The following is a 24,183-nucleotide window of genomic DNA, read 5'->3' on the forward strand; positions in this document are numbered from 1 at the left end:
AATAAGCCTTTTTTCTGAGAAGGAAAGGGTGATCCCAGTATGTTCCCCTTGGCCCTACAGAAATACTGGCAGAGAGGGTTGTGTGTGATGGACCGTGGGATCTAGGACCCATCAGAAAGGAAGTGAAGATGAGAGGAAGCTGATGGATGGGGAGAAAGCAGAGTGGTCGAGAACTGGGAAGGTTAGATGAGGTTAAAGAATAAATGTATCATTTATAAAGCAGCAGAGCAAGGAAGGAGGCAATCATGGTCAAAGAGCTCACACTTCCAGAAATGGAAAAACGCCCAGAGGTTCTGGGAGTCAGGATGTTACCAAGGGGCCAAAAGGCCACGGTGGAGGAGAGCCTCCAGAGCTGCAGGAGAGATCAGGAGCTGATACCAGGGCAGCGGCGGGCCATCCACGGGGACTTCAGCTTCGCCCAGGATAATGGCAGGAGTGGAGTAGACGGGAAGTAGAGCGGGCCCAAACTCTCGAACATGGGAGGAGGAGACATCTGTGTGACTGCAGCCAGAGCTAGGACGGGAGGTGACCCGAGTCCCAGACGAGCCAGGACTCCTGTCCCGGGAGTAGCACTGAGCACTCAGGAATGCTGCTGCCCCCCTGACCAGTGCAGAAGAGCGAGCTGCAGGGGATGCTGCTTCCAGGACAGAGTGGGATCTTGCTGGCTGGCCTTTCCACCTCCATCCTTTCTTCTCCAGGGCTGAGCCCACTGCTGCTGCTTCCACTTTCCATGGTAACCAGTGACTCATGACAAGTGGGACCTATCCACTGACATGCCGTGGAGACACCTGAGAGACATCAAATTTACAGAGCCCAGGCCTTCTGATAACTCACATCCCCCGCTTCCCCAACCTGCCTGCTGCTTCTCTGCCCATAGTAGCCCCTTCATAAATACTGACCAGAGCCTCAGGAGCATGTCGTCTCTGTCACTTAAGAGAGGCCCTGGGGAGTCCAGTTTGTCTTTGGGGACAACAGCAGGCTCCAGCCTGAAGTCTGGCCTCAGCTGCTTCCCCCGACGACACCCCAAGGCCGCCTGGGAGCTCATTTCAGAGGTGCCATTGGGCACTCGTAGCTCTGCACAGCCTCTTTTCACAAGCTCCTTTCTCAGATCCCCCCATCCTGTCTTATATGTGGTGGTTACCCTGGAAAGTAAAGCTATGGGTGGCTTTTTAATTTTTTCTTTTCCTTTTGACTTAACCCTTTCTTTAAAAAAAACTGTAGTAAAATACATATAAAATTTAAATCTTAACCATTTAGGTGTACAATTCAATATTGTTCAAGCATATTCACATTGTTTTGCCACCAATCTCCAGAACTTTTTCATCTTAAAAAGCTGAAACTCTGTACCCATTAAACAACTCTCTATTTCCCCCTCCCCCATCCCCTAGCAAGGGTGGGTTTTAATTATTTTAAATTGTTTTCATTTTTGCTCATTTGTACTTTCCAATTTTTCTAAAATGAGTATGTATTATTTTTACAACTGAATTTCAAAAACTCCAGGACACTTTTGTACAATCTTCTCCACTTTGCAGTCAGGGGACCTGGGGCCTGAGCTGTGGAGAGTCTGCAGGGAGAACCTGTAGCACCCTGGGTGTCCTGCAGCTCCCCGCAAAGGAGGCCAGGGCTCCTTCTGCTGCAGTCCCCTCTTAGGAGGAGGACAGGTCAGGGGCTGCAGCAGGACAAGTTCTGGCCATTAACTGGGTCCTGACTGAGCACCCAGTTACCCACAGGGACTCGGGATGGAGCTTCGTTTCAGGACTCACGTGTCTCTCTTCTCACCTCACTGAGTCCCAAGCAGTTCTCGCGGAGTCACTCGTTGCCCTTGGTTGGCCCATGTCTCTCGCCCCCAGAGATTCTCTGGCCAGTCAGGCCCAATTCTCTGCTCACCTCAGGCCCCCAAGCCAACCTGTGAGGAGGTGAAAACAGAGGCAGGCAGGGGCCTCTGCTCACACACAGTCCCTTGGCCGGTGCCAAGCCTCACTTGCTCTAGGACAAGCAAAGCATGTTCCCTGAGTGGCTCTCGAGGGGGTGGGGTGGGAGGCTTGTAGAGGTCAGGGAGGGAGTAAGGGCTGGGGGTTAGTGAGGATGTAAAGAGTAATTTCCGCCTTGCTAATCTGAGGGATCTGTTTCGTTACAAGCAGGAACTTAGGCACGCGCACAAAATCACAGCTAAAGTGCCAAAGCGCGGCACTCTAGAATGTCATGGCCCCTTTCATTTTGCAAGCAGGGCCCGAGGCTTGTAAGGCGAGGCAGTTCGCTTGATGCCGGGACCAGGTGACCGGTGGCTCAGCTGAGACCGGAGCCAGGTCTCCTGGATCCCTGACACACCTGTCGCCTAGTGGCTCCACCGGGTGGAGCTCCCAGAGCAAAACAAGCCGACTGGGGGCCAGGGAGGGGGTCGGGTCAGAATCCCAGGTGCAGGCCAAGAGCTAGAGAGGGACAGAATGGGCCAGATCTTGCAGAAGCTCTGCAAGAAACGGGAAGGAAAGGAAGGGCGCCACGGAAACACGTCAGAAACGGGCTGGGGAGACTCTATCTCCCCAGATAGAGTCTTGCGGTGCGCAGTTATCCGACCACGATGTTCCCCTTCCAGGGGAAGGGCTGGAACTGGGGACCTGAGAGTCTGGAGGACAGACAGCAACCTTACAGTCCTGATCCATGGGTGGGGCAGGATCACTGAGGTGCTGGTCAGGGTTTCTAGGCTGAAGTGGGGACGGGGCACGAAGGGGGACAGGCCACAAAGACATGCTGCAGAGGAGGCAGGTGTGGTCCCCAAAGCTGGGCGTGGCCCTCTGGCCCCTCAGGGTGAAGCTGCCTGAGGCTCCTCTCGGGAGGGGTCCGTCTCTTGCCACCCCTCTGGGCCATCATTCTCAGCCAGGGGCTGGGCCCTGCTGCGGGGGGAGCCCATGTCATACAGGGTGCTGCCCGTGGTCACCCTGCTGAGGCTGTGAGAGCTGCGGCGGGATCTGTGGCGGCGGCACCGGTTCCCCAGGCACAGGGCCTCCCGGAAGGTGTCCTGGAAGCGGCTGGACATGAGGCTGTAGAGCACAGGGTTGGCGGCCGAGCTGCAGTAGAAGAAGACGCCGGAGACAACGTGCACGTACTGGAAGGCCAGGTGCAGGCCCTCGGTCCAGTGGGACACGAGGCTCCACATGAGGCGGTCGATGTGGAACGGGGCCCAGCAGATCCCAAACACCACGACCAGGACAACTGTGGGCAGAAAGGGAGCCTGTTCTCTCCTCTCCCCTCTCACCAGCCACCCACACCCACTGTCCATCTGGAAGTTTCTGGAAGTTTGCCTGTCCTGGCCACACCCCTATAGGAGAGGCTGCTCTCGCCACTGTCACCGACGGGGCAGTGGGCGTGCGCCCTGGACCCGGTGTGGACACCCGGGCCAAACTGGCCTGGTCCGATTCTCTCACCGTGGAACTGGACCTAAGTGACAGCTGTGTATGCTGAGCCCCAGCGTGACACGGTGCGGCTAAGGCCCACTCTGGGTGCCACTCAGGGGCCACGCCCGCTTATGCATAAGCAGAAAGGAACAGGAGGATGAGGCCCGTGGTCAGACAGCAGTAGCCAGGGAGCTACAGGGAGAGCGAGACAAACACCCCCCGCCACCACGCACTTGCCTGTCTTGGCCCTATAAGCCTTCCCAGCCCCAGCCCCCAGCTCTCCTGGGTGCCCCTGAATATCCTGCCCTGCATTATCTCCCCTTTCCTCGACAGCCCCACCCCAAGCCCCAGTAAAAGGCAGGCCAGGCCAGCCAATCCTTCACTCTTTCTCCAGAGCTTCCCTCCAGCCCTGGTTTTCACCCTACCCTCCCTGGGTCTTTGCTATCAGGTCTGTGTTGATTTTTGTTTCTTGTTTCTCATGTTTGCATCTCCAGCTCACAATCCTTCCCCTGCAGTGTCTTCCCCCTTACATTCCAGCGTGGTTTTCCTCTTAATCCCGGATTTCAATCAGAACATTGCTTACATCCCCAGCACACAGCCTGATGCACAGTAGGCCCTCAGAAAGACAAGACAGGAGCAGGAGGGAGAGAAGAAAGCCAGAGCCCCAGGCCAGCAAGCAAGGCAGCCTTAAGGAAACACCCCACTTTCCCAGCGCGAGAGCCATCTCAGATGAGCAGACTCAGCCCAGGTAGGCAGGGCAGTAGAAGGCAGCAGAGGCAGACCCAGGCAGGTGGTCTGTAGTGCAGGAGGCAAGCACAGAGCTCCAGGTCAGTCCCATCTTAGGGGGCTGTACAAGTGACCATAGGCTCTGGGACACTGTTCTGGTGGGGGGAGAGGAGTGAGTCTCTCTCTGGGAATGGGGCAGTTCCCAGTTAGCTGGCCATAATCCCATGGCTTTGACCAAGGTCTCACCAGCCCTGTCCTGCCCTGGCTCACCCCACCTACCTGAGTCAGGCTCTGTGGGACAGGGCAGGATGGGGAGGGAATCAATGACTGGCTTAGCATCAGTTTGCCTGGTTTCCCCAGGGCCACTGTTTTTGAAAAAGCACCAGGCCTAGGCCACAGTAAGCTCCAGAGCCTCAAGCCAGCTGGGCGTGCCCTGGTCGGCCCCAATCCACACTTCTGCCCTGATTCTCCTGTGTTCTGTGCACAGACCCTCACAAACATGCCTCCAACCACCTCTTTTAGATCATGATCCTTCCTCTGGTCCCCAGGGAACCACAGACATGGTGTGCAGGAAATTCACTATCTTGCCTTTCCAGCACCCTGTTCCCCTTCTTTTGGGAACTTTGCTCCCCCCGGATCCCCATGTGGGTCTGTGGGGGCTGCTTACCTCAGCATCCTGCCACTCTGGCCCGGTGGCAGGCCATGACCCAAGCCCACCAATCAGAATCCTTCCCTGGGATTTTCCATAGCCACTAAGGGAAGAGGACAGTTAGCTCCTCAGGAAAGGGGAACTCTGTGCCCGTGGTCCTGCCTCCCAGGCTACTTAGGGAAGGACAGAACCAAAACATATTTGGGAGCAAAGATGAGAGACCTGGAGGGTCCAGAGCCCATGAACAGCTCTGTTATCCTGGAGCCTAGCTGCACGCCTCTGCCCTGTCTGTGGTTGGTTCCATGAACAAGGGCTGGCTTCATGGGTGCCACCTGTGCGTTTGCACAGAGCCCTGACCTTTAAACCTTCAAGACGGCAGCTCTGGGATTTCCCTGGTGGCACAGTGGTTAAGAATCCGCCTGCCAATGCAGGGGACATGGGTTCAAGCCCTGGTCTGGGAAGATCCCACATGCCGTGGAGCACCTAAGCCCGTGCGCCACAACTTTTGAGCCGCGCTCTAGAGCCCGAGAGCCACAGCTACTGAGCCCGTGTGCTGCAGCTTACTGAAGCCCACGTGCCTTGAGGCCATGTTCCGCAACAAGAGAAGCCACTGCAATGAGAAGCCCCCACACCACAACGAGGAGTGGCCCCCGCTCGCCGCAACTAGAGGAAGCCCGTGTGCAGCAATGAAGACCCAATGCAGCCAAAAATAAATATAATTAATTAATTGATTAATTAATTATTTAAAAAAAGACAGCTGCTCTACTATTGCTGTCTTGACATTCTTAATGATTTTTTAACAGGGGACCCTGAATTTTCATTTTGCGTTGGGCCCCACAAATTATGTAGCTGATCCCGCCATGAGCCATTAGCATTTACTTCCAGTGTCACTTTCTCAAGGGTAATCTAGAAGAGTATACACACGTGCAGTGCATGCACACACACACGGGGGGAGTGGGGGGCGGGGGGGTTACTCCACACCTCACACTCAGCCTCCACCCTAAACCGAAACACTCGGCCCTTTCCCCCAGGCCCCTGGAAGCCCCAGCCCCATACCCAGTGCCTGGCTCCGCCCCTCTTCCCAGCAGCAACACTTACACAACATCTTGGTCACCTGTGTCCGACCCCTATCCTGCAGCAGCTGGAGCCTGCGGCCGTTGCTAGTCCTGGCCCTCCCCTTGGCCTCCTGCCTGCGGATCAGCAGCCGGTCACGCCGCAGCCGCAGCCCGATGAGCAGGTAGAGCACGCTGATGGTGGCCATGGGCAGGCAGAAGAAGAGCAGCGCGGTGACCTGCACGACCAGGTTGTAGAGGGCTCTCTGGTGGACCAAGGTGCACACGGCCGAGTCGGGCACCGTGCCCCGGCAGGGCACGTCCAGCTGCCGAATGCCGTGCAGGCTGGTGTTGGGCAGAGAGCAGAGCAGGGCGAGGCCCCAGATGGCCCCGAGCACGCGGCGCACGTGGGCATGAGTCACTACGGACCTGACGTGCAGTGGGTGCACCACGGCCACGTAGCGCCCTATGCTCAGGGCAGTGACGTTGAGCACCGAGGCCAGGCAGACAGTCTCGAAGAGCAGCGTGCGGAAGTAGCAGCCACCGGGGCCCAGCAGGAAAGGGTAGTTGCGCCACATCTCGTAGAGCTCCAGGGGCAGACCTAGAAGCAGCACCAGCAGGTCCGACACGGCCAGGCTGAAGAGGTAGTAGTTGGTGGGCGTGCGCATGGCCCTGTGGCGCAGGATGACCATGCAGGTCAGTGCGTTGCCCACGGTGCCCACCACGAAGATCAACAGGTACGTGACACAGATGGGCACGAACAGCTCCGTCTGCTGGGGCCCCAGGTACTTGAGTCTGAGCTCCTCATCAGTCAGGTTCAAGTCCTGGGGGTCAAAGGGCCCCAGGGCCCTGCTGTCATTGCAGGGCACCAGGGTCCTTGTACCCAGGGACCTGTCTCCAGGGAGGGTGGAGCAATTGAGGCAGAGAGGAGCCTGTGGAACAGAAGAGAGAGAGACACCCAGAAAAGTCACTCAGGGAATCTGGTTCTGTTGTTATTCGTCAAACCAAAGATGCCATCAACACCAAGAAGGCCGATATATCGTGTGCCGCTGAGAAGGAAAAACACCGCCATCCATTGTAAGATGCATCACAATTTCATCTTAAAAATGTACATCTTAGGAACTTCCCTGGCAGTCCAGCGGTTAAGACCGTGTGCTTCCACTGAAGGGGGCACAGGTTCAATCCCTGGTTGGGGAAATAAGATCTCGCATGCCGCGCGGTGTGGCCAAAAAAAACAAGAACAAGTATATCTTTAAAATGATAAAAAATGGGACTTCAATTTTAAATTTCACGATCTACTGAAACCTTTGAACAGTGATGGAGACGCTCAAGCATGGGCTATGCCATCAGCAGTCACCCTTTGGGTCTCTCCCCTTTCAAGTCATGGACTTTGGGAGAGACACTCAGTTTGGGCATCTGTAAAATGGGCACAATGCACAGTATCACATGGTCTTTAAGAGCAAGGTCTCTGGAAGCAGCTGCCTGGATTCAAATCCAGCCTCCCCAGTTTCGAACTGTGGGACTATTTGCATGGTGATCTCTCTGTGGCTGTTCCCATATTACAAGGATCCAGGAATTTAAGACATGAAAGGCCTGCCTGACACAGGGCCTGCCTGACGCACAGAAGGGCCTGATTACATCAACTCACTGTGAGGACTGAGTCACGGTGGGGATCAAGCAAGGCAGTGAAAAGGCCAAAAACTATGGTGCTGATCCAAAAGTTGGTCCTTGTTTCTGTTTTCTATCACCTGAACTGTTTGAAGTAGGAATATTTGACACCCTTGACACTGCCAGCTCTGGGGTTCCCTCTCCTTTCTCCAGCTCCCATCTCTTTGCCAGTCCACCAGATATAGTAGTTAAGGAACCAGGCCATGGAACTAAACAGACTGGCCTGGGGTCAAATGCTAGCTCTGCTATCCTCTTCTGTGACATGCCCTCACTGTGCCTCAGTCTCCTCACCTGTAAAATGGGTAAGTAGAGCCTACCTCATAGTTTCTGGGAAGATTAAATGAAAGAATAAAGTTCTCAGGAGTGTGCCTGACACATTTCAGGTGCTCAGCTTTGGTGCATAGTGACATGATCCTTATTTCCCACCTGGCAAGGGAAGGACAGTCTAAGGGACATGGGGCAGGGGTTGAACGGGATTCCACTGGGCATGTGTCTTGGTGCGAAAGATCAGGAGCTGCCCTTCTGAGCCTATTCCCCAAGCCCGCCACCACCACCTCCCCTCCCTTCGGAGCAACTGCGGATTTTCAGGCTCGGCTCCTGGATCCTCTCCCTCAATTCTTTTTTCGGCTCCATTTCCTGTCCTCAGATGGGGGGTTGGGGCTCCCGTGGCCCATGTACCTGCGCACCTACCACTCGACTTTCTTTTTCAGGTCCGTCTCTCTCCTAGATCCCAAGTATTCTTAATCCTGAGTATCTTTCTCCTCACCGAAGCCTCCACCCAGAAGCCTCCCCCAGCCTCCCTGCCTCTCTTACCCCTAATCCCCGCACTTTGGAATCGGGGGGCATCTTCATCCACTCAAACGTTCCGCCCGCGCCCGCCGCACCCGCACTCCCTACGCCGGCTGTTGCGGGAGCCGGGCGGGGACAGAGGAGATGAGCTGGGAATGCGCAGGCGCCAACCCAGGTTCGAGAGAGGTTCCCTTACTCCCTTACTCCCCCGAGAAAGGTCGCTGCACCGGAGCCCCCAGCCCCGCGGCGTGCGTGGCCGACAAAAAGACACAAATACCCTAGAAGGCTGCGAGTCCCCCGGGAAGGGGGGCGTCCCGACGCGCCCTCCGATCCCTACAGCCCTGGGGAGACCCTGCCCGCGCGCTCTTCCAGCCGCGCCCGTGCCCACGCCGGCATCCCGTTCACCTACCATGCAGTCTGCGCCCCGCGAGATACAGGGGCCGAGAGCCCACCCGCCGAGCGTGGGGCGGGCGTCCACGGATCGATCGACGGACAGACGCGGCGCCAAAGCGAGCCGACGGGCAGACTGAGGGCGGCCAGCGCACTAGCAGCCCGCCGGGTCGCCCCGCCTGTCAGAGGTCGGGGACGCTCTGGCCAGGACCGCCAACAGGGGGCAGTGGTGCCCCTGCAGCCCACCCGGCCGCTGAACCCAGACACGCCCGTCTGGGGCCCCCCGCAGCCAGCCAAACCGTAGCGACTGTGTTTCCAAGTGTCTGATGGGGCGCTTCCAGGAACACCCTTACCTCGTAGAGCCCTCACAACAACCCATTTTACAGATGAGAAAACTGAGCCTCAGAGAGATGAAGTTCGGATGATCTGGGTCTCACACCATGTCCCTGCGCTCCAGCGTGCTGACTCTTAACTTAATCCCTTATTACGGTGGCCCTCCAGATCCCACCTCCTCCTGCCCCACGTTTCAAATGCACCTCCAAGGAGGTCCCACCAGCCCCTCCAAGTCAACAAGCCCCTAAAGGTCTCACCCCGCCTCCTAGGCTTCACATGGGATTCCTCCCCGTCTATCTCAGTCCCAGGATCGCAGTCTCCACGCCCTCTCCCTTAACGCTCTCTCCCTTCGGGTCCTCCAGCCCCTGGGTCCAGTACTCAGCACCCCACAGGACTGCTGCCGGAACCTCCATTCTTCCTTTGGTCTGGGCTCCCACAGCCCAGTCATCTTCCTGAAACCCCAACCATGGCATTCCTCTTCTTTTTTTTTTTTTCTTCCCCCTGTACGCGGGCCTCTCACTGTTGTGGCCTCTCCCGCTGCGGAGCACAGGCTCCGGACGCGCAGGCTCAGCGGCCATGGCTCACGGGCCCAGCCGCTCCGCGGCATGTGGGATCTTCCCGGACCGGGGCATGAGCCCATGTCCCCTGCATCGGCAGGCAGACTCTCAACCACTGCACCACCAGGGAAGCCGCGGCATTCCTCTTCTTGAAAACCTTCTGTAGGGCCCCCCACTCCCTTCTGAAAAAGAACACCAAAGTCTAGTCTGGTTTCGTACCTCCCCACCCCACTTGCCTTCCTGGTCCCCTGTCACTATGTTCTCCCAGCCCAAATACCCCAAATACCTCTCAGCCATTCAAATGTTCCCCCTGCTCCTCTCTCCCTACCGCAGGGGGTCCACAGGAGGGAGGAGACTGTAGAGAGGGAAGAGGCCTCCTCCTCTCCCCCAAACTGTGCCCTTGTTCAGCCCAGCAGGGGGCACCTTCCCTGCTTGGCCCGCCTCCTCCAACCAGCTCCTTAGCTGAAGTTATTTCATCAGGAACTTGCTAGGGAGCTTAGAAGCGTGGATCTCACAGGCTGAAATGCTGGCTCCTGGGCCTCTTCCCAAGGTTTGATTTACTTAGTCTGGGCGAGATCCAGAAATCCTCGTTTTTGATACACACACCCTCCAGAGAGCCCCAGGCCCCAGAATCTCGCTGTGAGAAGCACCAGGAAGGGTTAAGTATAAAGCCCCAGGCCCCAGGAAGGCTGCTGTGAGCTGTGTAGAGGGAAGAGACTCAGCCCCTCTGTGCCTTGTAGGACGTGTAACCATCCTTACCACTACTGTGTGCTCGCTGTGAGACGCGGACTGCAAAGATTCAGCCCAGGGCTGGCACAGGGCCAGCACTCAAGAACGTCGGGTGGGATTTGGGTGGGATTATCTCTATTTAATGTTAACTGGAGGCAAAACCTTCTTCCCTCAGACTCTCGCTGCCCCACCCCCTCCTCATGAGTCACTGTCCGGGTCTTGGAGACCGGGAGTTAGATCCTGTCCCCCTCGCTGCCTTCCCAGGAACTCCACGTGTAAACACAGCCCCAGGCACAGAGAGGTTGCAGGCAGCGCAGGGACACACAGTGCCCATGTCCCTGGGGGAAAGGATTCTGGGGTGTCCCTGAGACTTAACTACTCAGCCTCAGATGCGTGAGCCTGGCTGGATGGAAACTTCAAGATCAGGGCCGCCATCACATCAGTTGAGCAGTGAGGGGAAGACAGCCCACCATGGGGTCACAGACCGCACTTGGCACGTCATGAGCCTTGTCGACCCCTACCCCCCTCAATGGAACACACCCACGCACACCACTGTGACCACTTCGTACAGACTCTGAGGGCCCAAAACCCACTGTGGACCCTTTGGAGGCGCTCAGAGCCCAGGAAAGGATGGGGAAGGACCTTAGCTCTGTCTTCCAGAGGGAGAATGGCTCCCGCCTGTTGGGAATTCCTACAGCTGGCTGCATCTTCACAGCATCAGCAGCCGTCAAACACCATGTCATGCTAAAAGGGTAGCCCCCCAAAAGGAGAGGCCCAGTGGCCATCATGACTGTGGCACTGACCAGAGGACCCTGGGTGTCCCAGCCTCCGGGCTGGAGCTTGAGAGCACAACGGCAGCATGTCCCATCAGAACCCCATGACATCTACTGCCTCCCTCTCCATCCTGAGGTGGCTTCCCCAGGGCCGTGTCCGGCCGGGGACTCCCGCAAGGCTGAGGCCTGGCCTAGATGGGTGCCAGGTTTTCTGGGTGTATACCTCAGTCTCCTGAGCTTAGCCGGTGGACATCTACCCAGACTTGGGTGCTAGGGGCCCAACTCCACACGACAGCAAATCTGCCAAGCGTGTGCCACTGGGACCTCCGGGAGCCGGTGGGCACACCTCCCAGGTCCTGGAGCGTGTACAGGGCTCACTGGGCCTGAGGCACGTGATGAGTCCCATAGCCATCCCCACCCTGCTGACTCCTGGGAGGTCCAGAAACCCCACCCCGCCTGCTTTACTGCCCTCGGGGATGAGACAAGGAGGATGAGGTGAGCTTGGGGACACTGGGGCGCTGGATGGGACGGAGGGGCAGTTCTGCAGCCTGGCCAAGGGGGACAGCCCGGGACCCACCAGTAATCGGGCTCAGCAAACACGGAGAGCTGGGAACAGCAAACATCCGAGCAGGAGAGTCGCTGTGCTCACCTGGGCACTTTCCCAGGTCAGAGCCGTTTCCACCTGGCTCTGCTCGGCTGGCTCGGAGCCAGGCCATGGCCAGGAGAGAGGAGGAAAGGTCTGGGTCCCACAAGGTGGTGGGGGGCTGGGATGCACCTCAGTAAGCCGTGCGGCTTGTGTGGTCATCAGTACTGCCGAGCCCCCATTCCTGGTTCCGCTCACAGAAACTGGCCTACTCCCAAGAAGAGAGACAGTAAAGGAAGGCAGGGGACAGTGGGGCCTGGATGAGAATCCCCGCTCTGCCAGAGACTGCACGCCAGACCCCAGCTTCCTGGTCTGTAAACCAGCAAGAACAGCACCTGTCTGTCAGGGTGTTGTGAGGATTCAGCGGGATAACATGGGTTAAACACTTCGGTCTGACACACTCAAGAAATGGTGGTCATAACTCTGCTCAGCATTCTCTGGGAGACACCAGAAAACTGCCAGGAGTCAGGGCTGGTATGGGAGCCGGAAGACAGAGGAGCGTCACTCAGCAGGTTGTGGGGGAAGGTCCCCAGCAAGCTGGGGCGGGAGAGCTGGCCCCAGTGGGAGGGAAGGAGCACACAAAGCTGTGGGGGGCATGGGCAGGCCAGGCCCTGCAGCTGGACCTCGGAGACCTCCGCCTGTCCTGCCCATGAAGAGGCCCACTTGGGACCGTCCGGCCCCTCCTGCCGAAGGGCCGTGAGCTGCTTCTGAGCGACCCCAGTCTCTCAGCGTTTGACATTGGCACAATTTCACACTTCCAGAAAAGTTGAAAGAATACAACCAAGAATTCCTATACACCCTTGACACTAATTCACCAAGTGTTAAAATTTTCCATTTCTTAAATCCTTTTCTGTGTGTATGGATATGCGTGTATGCAATTCTTCTGGACTCTCTGAGAGTCAGTTGCAAACATAATGCCCCTTTACCGCTTAATACTTCAGTTCTGGTTTAGTTTCAAAGTGTTCCATGAATATTATTAATTCTACCTTCCCATAGGAGGTGGCATACCAAGGGGTGAGGGTAGAAGGAACAGTCAGCCTGGCAAGAATAATATCTTTCCACTCAGCACTTTGTGATTATAGAGAGCAGACCACTTCCAGCTGGTCTGATTACCACTTTACCTTTCTTCCCAAGTATTGCCATTCCCAAGGCAGACTGCTTTCAAGCCAATAGATACAAAAGCAGTATTCAAAGTGTTAGCAAAAAGAGGCTCAGGATTACAAAGGAAATAACATTAAATTGGAGAAAATAAATTAAAGAACCTAAAAGCAGTGAAAAAGTGACAACTGTTTGTGCGTGAGTCTTTCTGGGGTTATCGCAAGGTAAGTGAAAAGTGCTGGCTGTATCCACCAGCAATCGTTAGACGTGGCGAAGGGCACAAAACACAGGGACACAGAGAGTGTGTTGGGGGTTAGGCATCAGTGTGGGTACAGTTGGCCCAAAGTTAAAGAAGGCCAGGAGTCTGTGCGCTTGAAGGCGGCGTGCCAGGAATGCTGCTGCTGCAATTCTTGTCGCAGGTGATGGTGGGCTCCTGTGCCAGATGAGGATCTTGGTTTGCAAATATCAAAACTGGCTCTGGCTAATTTAGGCAGGGTTTCCTGAAGACCATTAGGTAGCTGAAGACCCCTTGCAGGTGAAAGTGCTGGTGGTGCGGCCCTGTGTCCCCTGGACATGAGCCCCAGTCCAGGACCATGTCCCTACTTCTTTGAGACACTTGATGGACCCCTGCCCCGGGGTGATGCCCCGGATGCTGTGAAGTTGGATCCTACCCCAGCACTCTCACTGTTTGGGACAGGTGAGCCTTCAAGCCTTCTGGAGTGGAGGAAGGCAGATGCCCCGCCCAGAGGGGCATCCACAGCCCCTGGCAGACTTGCTGTTGCCAAGCAACCAAAACAAAGCACACAAGTCTCTGCCACCCAGGGGTCCAAGGCCTCTTCAAATGCACCAGCATCAGAGAGAGGGGCTGGCGCTCACATGGGCACAGGGGAGCCTGGCATTAGGGGTGGGGTGGCTTGTCCCAACAGGCTCACAAGTGTCAACAAAACCTTTTTGGAAAACTACACCCAGGAGAACACGTGTCTGCAAAGAAAATAAGAGATTCCAGTTATGCAAAGTTGGAAGGACCAGTTCACACTCCTATTTGAGGGGGCCACATCCAGGAACTGAAAGTTGAAATCCTTTTTGGTCCATTTGGACCAAAAACATGGCGGACTTGTAAACAGCCTGTCCTCAAGTAGACAATGTCAGTTCTCCTCCCAGCTGCCTTGAGACGGATATTATAACCCAGCAGCCCTCAGCTCTGAAGTTGCCAGGGGTTCTCTCTGGGGAGTGGATTAGGGTAAGAGGAGGGGAGATAATTCTTTTTGTTTTCCGTTAAACAGATTTTTTTTCAACAGTCAACATTTGTTTTTCTTATAATAATTATATATGTAGATATATATATATTTTTTTATTTTAAAATGCAGTTCCTTGCTTAATCCTGGTAGCTTGTCTCGGGCCAAGCCCTTCATTGGGGTCAGGCCTAGCCTGGTCAGAAGCCTTCCAAGGACAGGTGGGGAAGACTTGGACACAGAGATGCACTGCAGCTGGTCACATGCCCTGGTGTCCCCAAGGCCCCCTCCGTATCGCTGCTACTTTGTCATCCCCAACTGTCACGCCCTCCACTGTGTCACCCCTACCACGCACCCAGGATCCCAGGCCCTGTGCGAGGAGCCAGGAGCCACAACACCAGCCTGCTCTGCTCCCTTCTCCTCGCCCCCAGGTACAGGGCCTTCTGCCCTATGGTCCCCCACTCCTGGTCCTCGTGCAGCGGTCGGGATGGAAGGGCAACCTCTGCCCAGGCCCAGTATGGGCACTTCCTGGCCACCAGGGGCAAACAGGGGCTTCTGGCCAGGAGCCTGGACCCAGACCCCATCCCCTGTGTGGCCCCTGTGTCGGCGGGGGACGCATCACGCCTAACAGCGTGGGCCTGTGGGCACTTACAGGCTTTAGTATTGCTTCCGTGAGAGGGCGCCATCCTCTCTATTTCTCCCCACTTCTCACTCCCCGTGCAAAGCCCTGATCTTGACCAGCCACATCCCTCATTGAATGACCTAAAAGGACAGCACAAGCCTGGCTGAAACCCCTGCTGCCCCGACTGCCTGTGTGAGCTGCAGGGCCTCATTAACCATCTTTCCCCAGCTGCTGTGAGGATGAAATAATTCTTACAGACTCCGGGGTACATGTGGCATTTTTAATGACAAAATACATTCCAGAAAAATTTTGCAAGAATAGTACAAAGGACTTCCCTGGTGGCGCGGTGGTTGAGAGTCCGCCTGCCAATGCAGGAGACACGGGTTCGTGCCCCGGTCCGGGAAGATCCCACATGCCGCAGAGAGGCTGGGCCCGTGAGCCATGGCCTCTGAGCCTGCGCGTCCGGAGCCTGTGCTCCGCAACAGGAGAGGCCACAACAGTGAGAGGCCCGCGTACCGCAAAAAAAAAAAAAAGAATAGTACAAAAAGGGAATTCCCTGGCTGTCCAGTGGTTAGGGCTCCACGCTTTCACTGCTGAGGTCGCGGGTTCGATCCCTGGTCGGGGAACTAGGATGCTGCAAGCTGCACGGTGCAGCCGGGGGAAAAAAAAAAAAAAGTACAAAAGACTTCTTGTCCTCAACCTTTTGAAAGTAAGTTGTTGGCCTGAAGCTCAGTCTCCCTAAATACTTCAGTACATGTTTCCTGCAAACGGGGAGCCCCTCCTGCATCACCGCAACACAGCCATCAACCTCAGGAACTGCACTGAGGCATTACTGCCGGCTAATCCACAAACCCTTTCAAGTTCTGCCAGTTGTCCCAGTCTGGAACAGTTCCTCAATCATCCCTTGACTTCGTGACCTCGACATTTTTTAAGATTACAAGCCAGTTATTTAGTAGGATTTCTCTCAATTAGGGCTTGCCGATGTCTCCTTACGATACATTCAGGTTATACATTTTGGGCGGGAATATCATAGAAAGGGAGATCTGCCCTTTTCATCGCATCCTATGAGGTAGCACCCAGCTTTGATTGGCCCTGTTACTGAAAATGGTAATTTTATTCCCTTGATTAGGGTGGTACCTGCCGGGGTTCTCCTCTAGAAAGCTACTACGTTTCCTTTTGGGATTAGTTTGTATTTTATGGAAGATACTTTGAGATTGTGTAAATATCCCATTTCTCATCAGACTCTTACCCACTAATTTTAGCATTCATTTATGATTCTTAGATGAATTAATTATTGGTTGCCAAATGGTAATTCTAATTCTATCATTCCTTCATTGATTAGTTGGTACTGTACTCTAAGATAAAAAATTTTCCTCTCACTATATCCTTGTGGACTCAGGATTTCTTATTGTATTCAATGAATAATAATCCATTATCATTATTTATCATGTTTAAATTGTCCCAGATTTGGCCAGTGGGAACCGCTTCAAGTTGCCTGCTATATCCTTTTCACATGTCTTCATCATAAATATTTCTGTGTCTTCTGGCACAGTCAGATATTCCAGGCTCATCATGTATTTCCCTGCACCAGTCTGGAATCAGCCATTTTCCAAGGAGCTCTGGTTCTTTTTAGCAGAGACTGGAGTTTAGAAACCAAGATCTGGGTGCCATGTGTGCTCATTACTACTAGGGTGTTGCTGCCCCCAGGCCCTCTCAGGAAGCCCAACTAGGGAATACATGTATAAACATTAGTATACATGTAGGTAAACATAACACACATATATGCACACATCAATATTTATTTGTATGTCTAGCCATAAACATTGAAAAACATGAACGGACATCAGTACCCCTAATTCCAATCCAACGCCACAGCATTCATCCTTTACTATCCCTCCCTGACAGTGAGAAATGTGCCTTCTGTTATTTTCAGCATATTTACTTACTAGGTGGACCCCCCTCAGTATGTAACCAATCGCGCCAACCCCTCCTCACCCACTCAAGTCGAGCTCTGAGCCGTCCCTGCCCCCTCCCCTCCTCTAGCTGAGGAGCATGCAGGACACCCTCCTCACTGCACTCAGCTTCCAAGATAGAGGGAAACAGGCTCCCTCACCATGGATGAGTATTACAACATTTCTGGAGGGCAAATTGGCAATAGCCACCAAAGTATTGAGATTTATCCCTTTCGCCCTGCAACTTTACCTCCAAAAATTTATGGGAAAGAATAGTAGCTAAAATACAGAGATACGTGTAAGAGGGTATGAGTTATAACTTTGTCTGTAATAATGAAAAATTGGAGACAACCTAAACTTTCTTTATCTTAGCTCCTGAAAGAAGAGTACCCTGCATGCCTCCCAGAGTCATCTGCCTGTAGGACCAGACAGCTGGTTTCTAATTGACTTCCTCCAGAGCTCTTAGCTCCCCCTGTACTTCCTGACTGTGTTTGTACAAGAGTCCAGAGGGCTCCTGTGTGCCAGAGAAGGTCTTGGAGTAGAAAGAGGAAGATGCAAAGCATGTGCCTGAGCAGGGACCCTCCCACCCCAGCTGAGGCTGAAATCAGAGTCAGGCCAAGGGGAGGAGACAGGGGACCCCAAAGACATCTGCTATCTCTGTCAATAGGGAATGGGCACAATAAATGGTAGAACACGCATATTAATTGGCACTGTGCATGCATGTGAAAGATGGAGGCTGATCTACACATGTTGCCCTAGAAAGGCACCCAGACAAGGTATGTTGCCAAGAGGAGCCTGTAAGAAACATAGCAGCAGGAAGGGTTGGATCCCAGGCATGTATATTACTAGGTTGTTGTTTTTTTCAAAAAAAACTAGGGTAGGTTTTTATGCTCAGGAAATTGTTGAAGAACATACAACAATCAGGGAACAGTGATCGTTTCTAGAGAGTGGGATTATAAGGGACTTCTACTTCCTAAGTAATATATTTCTGTGTTGTTTGTATTTTCAGCAATGTGTATTGCTTGTATAATCACAAAACAAACAAAAATCAAATAAATAGTTAAAGAAGTCTGTGGAATCTGCTGAAACAGCTGTTGACCAAGTAAGGGAGGAACAGATAAGAACGCACAGGCAGGGGAGGGGAGGGATGTTAGCATGAAGGCAAGTGTTGGGTGGTGGTGGGCCTTTCGGCAAGGAAGGAGGACACAGGAGACCTGACGTGGGACGGGTCTGATCACTATAACAGGTGAAGTCAGCACCCTGCCCTTATCTCCTATAAACATCTGCAAATGCAGCTCATACACAGTGACAATTTCCTGAACCTCTCTCTCCGCCTGAGGGTGTTCTTTAGCATGGTAGTGTCTTCAGAGTTTTCTGGTTTAGGCCAAAAGTTCCAGGGACTTAACTCCCCAGAAACAACCCTCCTATGGAGGGATGGGAATGGATGGATAAATGCCCCACATGGTAGGCAACTTCCAAGATGGCTCCCAATGAGCCTCGCTTCCTGGTATTCACACCCCGTGTAGTTCCCTCCCACACTGAGTAGGGTTGAACTATGCAATTGCAGAAATGATGGTGTGTGACATCCAAGCCTAGATCATAAAAGCATTGAGGCTTCTGCCCTTCTCTCTTTTGGACCACTTGCTCTTGGTGGAAGCCACCTGCCATGTCATGAGGATACTGAAGCAGCACAGGAGAAGGTGTATGGGGTGAGGAACTAAGGACTCCTGCCAACAACCAGCACTAACTTGTCAGGCAAGCGAGCGAGCCCCCTTGGAAGGGGATCCTCCAGTCCCAGTCAAACCTTCAGATAATTCCAGTCTCATGAGAGACAGTAGCTAGAACCCTGAGCCAGAACCACCAGTTCAGCTGCTCCTGGATTCCTGACCCTTGAAAAAAGTGTGTTATGTAAATGTTTATTTTTTTAAGCTTTGAAGTTCTGGAGTAATTTGTTATGCAGCAATAGCTAACTGATAATCTCATACACTCCTGGTGGGAATGTAAAACAGAACAGCCACCTTGGAAAACAGTTAGGTGGTTCCTCAAATGATTGAATATAGAGTTACATATGATTCAGCAATTCCACTCCTAGGTATAGTCCCAAGAGAAATGAAAACATCTGTTTACACAAAAACTTGTACACAAATGTTTATAGCAGCATTATTCATGAGAGTCAAAACGTGGAAACAACCCAAATGTCCATCAATGGACAAATGGAGAAACAAAATGTGGTATATTCGTACAATGGAATATTATTCGGCCATAAAAATCAAAGAAGTACAGATACATGCTATAGCTTGACTGAACCTTGAAAAGTGATAGAAACTGGTCACAAAAATCCATGTATTATATGATTCTATTCATATGAAATGGCCAGAATAGGCAAATCTATAGATACAGAAAGTAGATTAGTGGCTGCTTAGGTTGAGGTGGGGTGGTGGTGGATAGGGGTGACAGTTAAAGGTGTGGGATTTCTTTCTGAGGCTATGAAAGTCTTCTAAAATTGACCATGGTTGGTGATGGTTGCACATGTCTGTAAATATACAAAAAAAAACTTTGAATTGTATACTTTTAATGGGTGAATTGTATGGATGGCAGTTATATATTTTTTATATTTAATTAATAAATTTATTTATTTATATTTTTGGCTGCGTTGGGTCTTCATTGCTGCGTGCAGGCTTTCTCTAGCTGTGGTGAGCAGGGGCTACTCTTCATTGTGGTGCACAGGCTTCTCATTGCGGTGGCTTCTCTTGTTACGGAGCATGGGCTCTAGGCACGTGGGCTTCAGTAGTTGTAGCACACAGGCTCAGTAGTTGTGCCTCAAGGGCTCTAGAGCGCAGGCTCAGTAGTTGTGGCACACGGGCTTAGTTGCTCTGCGGCATGTGGGATCTTCCCAGCCCAGGACTCGAACCCGTGTCCCCTGCATTGGCAGGTGGATTCTTAACCACTGCGCCACCAGGGAAGTCCTGACAGTTATATCGTAATAAAACTTATTTTTTAAAAAAACAGATGACGAATACACCACAGCTTCCTTTCCCCCTGGTGGAACAACTCTGAGGCATGTTCCACAGAGCCTCTCAGAGGGTCCCCAGTAGGACTGAACACTAGTTGCACAAAGCCAGAGCTGGTCTGTTAATAAACACTGGATTTTCTTTCCTCTCGTCATTGTCTCACTCCTCCACCCCACGCTTTTTGGGATCACATCTCAAATAAACTACTTAACCCAATTCTTGTCTCAAGGTTCGCTTTTGAGGGAACCCAAACGAAAGCGAGCATGTTCTTCAGGTTGAGAGTCAAGGTCCTCCGGGGTGGGGCTGATTCTGAGCCCCATCCCTACGGATCTCAGCTGGGGAGACTGCCCACTGGCTGACTGTCCAGGGCAAAGGCTTGAACCAAAGTCCAAAATAGTCGCAGAGCTGGCCATCCCCACAGCATGCGTGGCATGAGCCTGGTGTGATGTGCACACATGCTAACACACACACACACACACACACACACACACACACACTTTCAGGCCTGGGAACAGTGGTGGGACCATTAAACAACCAGGCCCTGCCTCTGCGTTTTATCCGAGATGGGATATGTGGGACATGTTCATTTCCCCTTGGGCTTATTCTTCCTGTCTCTGTGGCTGGGCGTCATCTGACCACACAAACCACCAAGACAGAGAAGCAGGAGGTTATGAAAGGCTGTGGGGTGAGAGTTCAGCAGAGTCTGTGGGAAGGGTCAGACCCTTCGAGTGTGATCTTGAGGTATCTGATTAAGAAAAAGCAAAGATTGCACAGCCAAGACTTGCAATTAGGCAGACAGGAACACCTCTTGAGGTCCCCCAGGCAAAGGGACCAGTGTGGTGAGGCATCTCCTGCCCAGCGAGTCCCAGGTCACTTTGGCAGTGAACTTCACCAACAGTCACTGAGCAAAGACTGAGAGTCAAACAGCAGAGGGGAGAGGTTTGGGCTCAACCAGGCTTCTCACTCCAGCCTCCAGGCCCAGATTGGGAACCAGGTGCCCAGAACTTTATTCCTTCCCAAATTCAGACATGCTCAGCCCGAGTCAAATGCCTTCATCTTCAAGCAAAAGATAGTTGGTGGATGTTAATATTCCCAACATACACAGAGTTGCCCAGAGCAACAGAGCCAAAGAGCCCAGTTTGGCTCAAAGGTTTCAATATCCATCTATCTATCTATCTATCTATCTATCTATCTATCTATCTATCTATCCATCTATCTATCCATCTATCTATCTATCTATCCATCCATCCATCTACTTACCTACCTCTCTATTTATCTATCACCTATCTCCTATTGGTTCTGTTTTTCTAGAGAGCCCTGATTGATGTATCTACTCTCAGTGGAAGGCAAGACGGAGAGGTGCTGAGTGGCGGGATGTCAAAGATAAGGGTACCCCATTCAGGGGGCACGAGTGTCACTCCTGGGGAGACAACCCCCAAGGTCATAGAAAAGCAGGTAGGAGATTTGCTGAGACTTGCCCTGCTGCTCTGCACTCATAAAATGCATCCTGCTGTTGGTTTAACCAAGCTGGCCAGAAAACCAAAAATAACCCCCATAATGCTATCCCAAGACAGCGCTGCAAACGGAAAATTACAGAAGCCACTCAAAGGACTCATGAAGTTCAGGTCCCATAGCCAGCTTGATCATGCCACTGTCCTCTGAAAATCCTCCCAAGGCTCCTAGAATAAACCCCAGCTTAAGTCAGCCTGCAGTTCAGCCTTGCCCAACTCTGTTCACCTTCTGCTTCCCTGTGCTTGGCCAGACCACTCTCTGCCACCTCAGGGCCTTTGCACGTGCTGCTTGCTCTGCTCGTCCTAGCTTCCCCTGGCTCTTTCCCTGGCATCTTCTCATCCTCAGAGCTCTGAGCTGGCTTCCCTGACCACACATTCTGGCATGCCCTCCTCTACTCCCAAACCTTCTGCTACATCCCCTGTTTATGCCCTTCATGGAACTTATTACAGCCTGGAACGATCTTATTTGTTCGTTTTCTTGTTTATTGCATCTCTTGGATCTGTCTAGAGGGTCCAGGAGAACATGCTCATCTCATTCTCTTCTATCTTCCTGATACCAGGTCATAGGAGAGAGCACCTGATACGTATTCTTTTTTCTTTTGGCCATGCCACACAGCTTATAGGATCTTAATTCTCTGACCAGAAATCGAACCCATACCCATTGCAGTGGAAGCACTGGGTCCTAACCACTGGACCACCAGGGAATTCCCTTGATACATATTCAATAAATAATGATCCCTCAGCTCCTAAGCTCATCCATGTTTGGTCAGGAGCCCTTCCCCCCTTCCCACAGTGCCCTGGACCAGCCCCATCATGTCCCTTGGTTGTTGACAGTACAGTCATGGAATTCAGCTGTGCAGGGGTTTGGGCCCCTCACTGGGGGGTACAGGACTTGGATACCTTGACCAGGGTTGGACCTAAAGAGAAAAACTTGCTGCCAAACAAGATGGAACTGAAATGAGCCCTGAAGAGTGTTCCAGGCGGAGAGAACAACAGGGGAAGTGCTGTCGGGCAGTGCCCTCAGTAACTGACTGGAAGCCAGAGGACCTCCCACTATGAGCCAGGAGGAGAGCCGCGTGAGCTGAGGGCAGAAAGGAGGGCAGGGCCTGAGAGCAGACTCTGGGACCCAGGGAAGGGTCTTCAGTAGGAAAATGCTATGGTCTGGTTCACATGTTGAAAATTCAGAGATTGTTTCTGGACTGAGGGAGTGGGGAGTAGGGGTGAGAGAGGGACATTTTTTACTATAGTATCAGCTACACCAGCAGTATCAGTACAGTATCTAGCAGTATCAGCTACACTGCTAGATTTTTTTCTTTCCACTCTGTAAAGGTACTGCCTTAAAATTTAAGCAAAAAAACAATTGCTCTGACTGCTAGGTGGAGGCCGGACTGTAAGAGATAGAGGGGATTTGGGTTGGGACCTGCGACAGAGACGCAAGCTGCCCACCTAATATCCATTCTCCTTTCTCGCTCTTTCCTCACTCCCAGATCCTAGTGTCTTTGCTTTTCCAAGTGACCCTTTATACAGTATGTATCCAGCTAAATAATTACATTTCCCAAACAGGAGATACTGTTCAATAGAAATTGTTGAGTGGGACTTATGAGAAAATTCTTTTCTTTTTTTTTGGCCATGCCATGCAGCATGCGGGATCTTTTTTTTTTGTATTTTATTTTATTTATTTCTTTATAGGGCAGGTTCTTTTTTTTTTTTTTTTTTTTTTTGCGGTACGTAGGCCTCTCACTGTTGTGGCCTCTCCCGTTGCGGAGCACAGGCTCCGGACGCGCAGGCTCAGCGGCCATGGCTCACGGGCCCAGCCGCTCCGTGACATGTGGGATCTTCCCGGACAGGGGCACAAACCCGTGTCCCCTGCATCGGCAGGCGGACTCTCAACCACTGCGCCACCAGGGAAGCCTGAGCAGGTTCTTATTAGTTATCTATTTTATACATATTAGTGTATATATGTCAGTCCCAATCTCCCAATTCATCCCCCCACCCCCCCATCCACCCACCACTTTCCCCGCTTTGTGTCCATATGTATGTTGTTTACATCTGTGCCTCTATTTCTGCCCTGCAAACTGGTTCATCTGTACCGTTTTTCTAGGTTCCACACATATGCGTTAATATAAGATATTTGTTTTTCTTTTTCTGACTTACTTCACTCTGTATGACAGTCTCTAGATCCATCCACGTCTCTACAAATGACCCAGTTTCATTCCTTTTTACAGCTGAGTAATACTCCATTGTATATATGTACCACATCTTCTTTATCCATTCATCTGTCGATGGGCATTTAGGTTGCTTCCATGACCTGGCTATTGTGAATAGTGCTGCAATGAACATTGGGGTGCATGTGTCTTTTTGAATTATGGTTTTCTCTGGGTAAATGCCCAGTAGTGGGATTGCTGGGTCATATGGTAATTCTATTTTAGTTTTTTAAGGAACCTCCATTCTTTTCTCCATTAGTGGCTGTATCAATTTACATTCCCACCAACAGTGCAAGAGGGTTCCCTTTTCTTCACACCCTCTCCAGCATTTGTTGTTTGTAGATTTTTTTTTTTCTTTTGCGGTACGCGGGCCTCTCACTGTTGTGGCCTCTCCCGTTGCAGAGCACAGGCTCCGGACGCGCAGGCTCAGCGGCCATGGCTCACGGGCCCAGCCACTCCGCGGCATGTGGGATCTTCCCAGACCGGGGCACAAACCCGTGTCCCCTGCATCGGCAGGCAGACTCTCAACCACTGCACCACCAGGGAAGCCCCTGGAAGGTTTTTAATCACAGTTTCAATTTCATTACTTGTGATTGGTCTGTTCATATTTTCTGTTTCTTCCTGGTTGTCTTGGAAGCTTATACCTTTCTAAGAATTTGTCCATTTCTTCCAGGTTGTCCATTTTATTGGCATAGAGTTGCTTGTAGTAGTCTCTTAGGATGCTTTGTATTTCTGCGGTGTCTGTTGTAACTTCTTTTACTGACACCTTTTACAGAAACTCCTTTTTCATTTCTAATTCTATTGATTTGAGTCTTCTCCCTCTTTTTCTTGATGAGTCTGGCTAATGGGTTA

The 24,183-nt window shown here is 52.4% G+C and overlaps 1 protein-coding gene across 1 annotated transcript; it reads right to left on the reverse strand.

The window, feature by feature from the left end:
* Positions 1–2,656: 2,656 nt before the first annotated feature.
* Positions 2,657–8,798, reverse strand: NMUR1 (neuromedin U receptor 1). Its single transcript, XM_079924097.1, has 3 exons — positions 8,686–8,798; positions 5,866–6,751; positions 2,657–3,210 (listed from the first exon to the last, which is right to left on the reverse strand). The coding sequence occupies exons 1-3, from the start codon at positions 8,686–8,688 to the stop codon at positions 2,801–2,803; spliced, it is 1,299 nt and encodes a 432-aa protein (XP_079780223.1). The 5' UTR covers positions 8,689–8,798; the 3' UTR covers positions 2,657–2,800.
* Between the last annotated feature and the right edge of the window lie 15,385 nt (positions 8,799–24,183).

This window comes from Stenella coeruleoalba, assembly GCF_951394435.1.
Source record: "Stenella coeruleoalba genome assembly, chromosome: 6".
NCBI lineage: Eukaryota > Metazoa > Chordata > Mammalia > Artiodactyla > Delphinidae > Stenella > Stenella coeruleoalba.

Bases quoted from the DNA above. Each gene is read 5' to 3' on its own strand.
- NMUR1 (XM_079924097.1), bottom strand. The intron at 3,211-5,865 runs GTAAGTGTTGCT...TTCTGCCCACAG, and splicing joins ACAGGTGACCAAGATGTTGT to TTGTCCTGGTCGTGGTGTTT.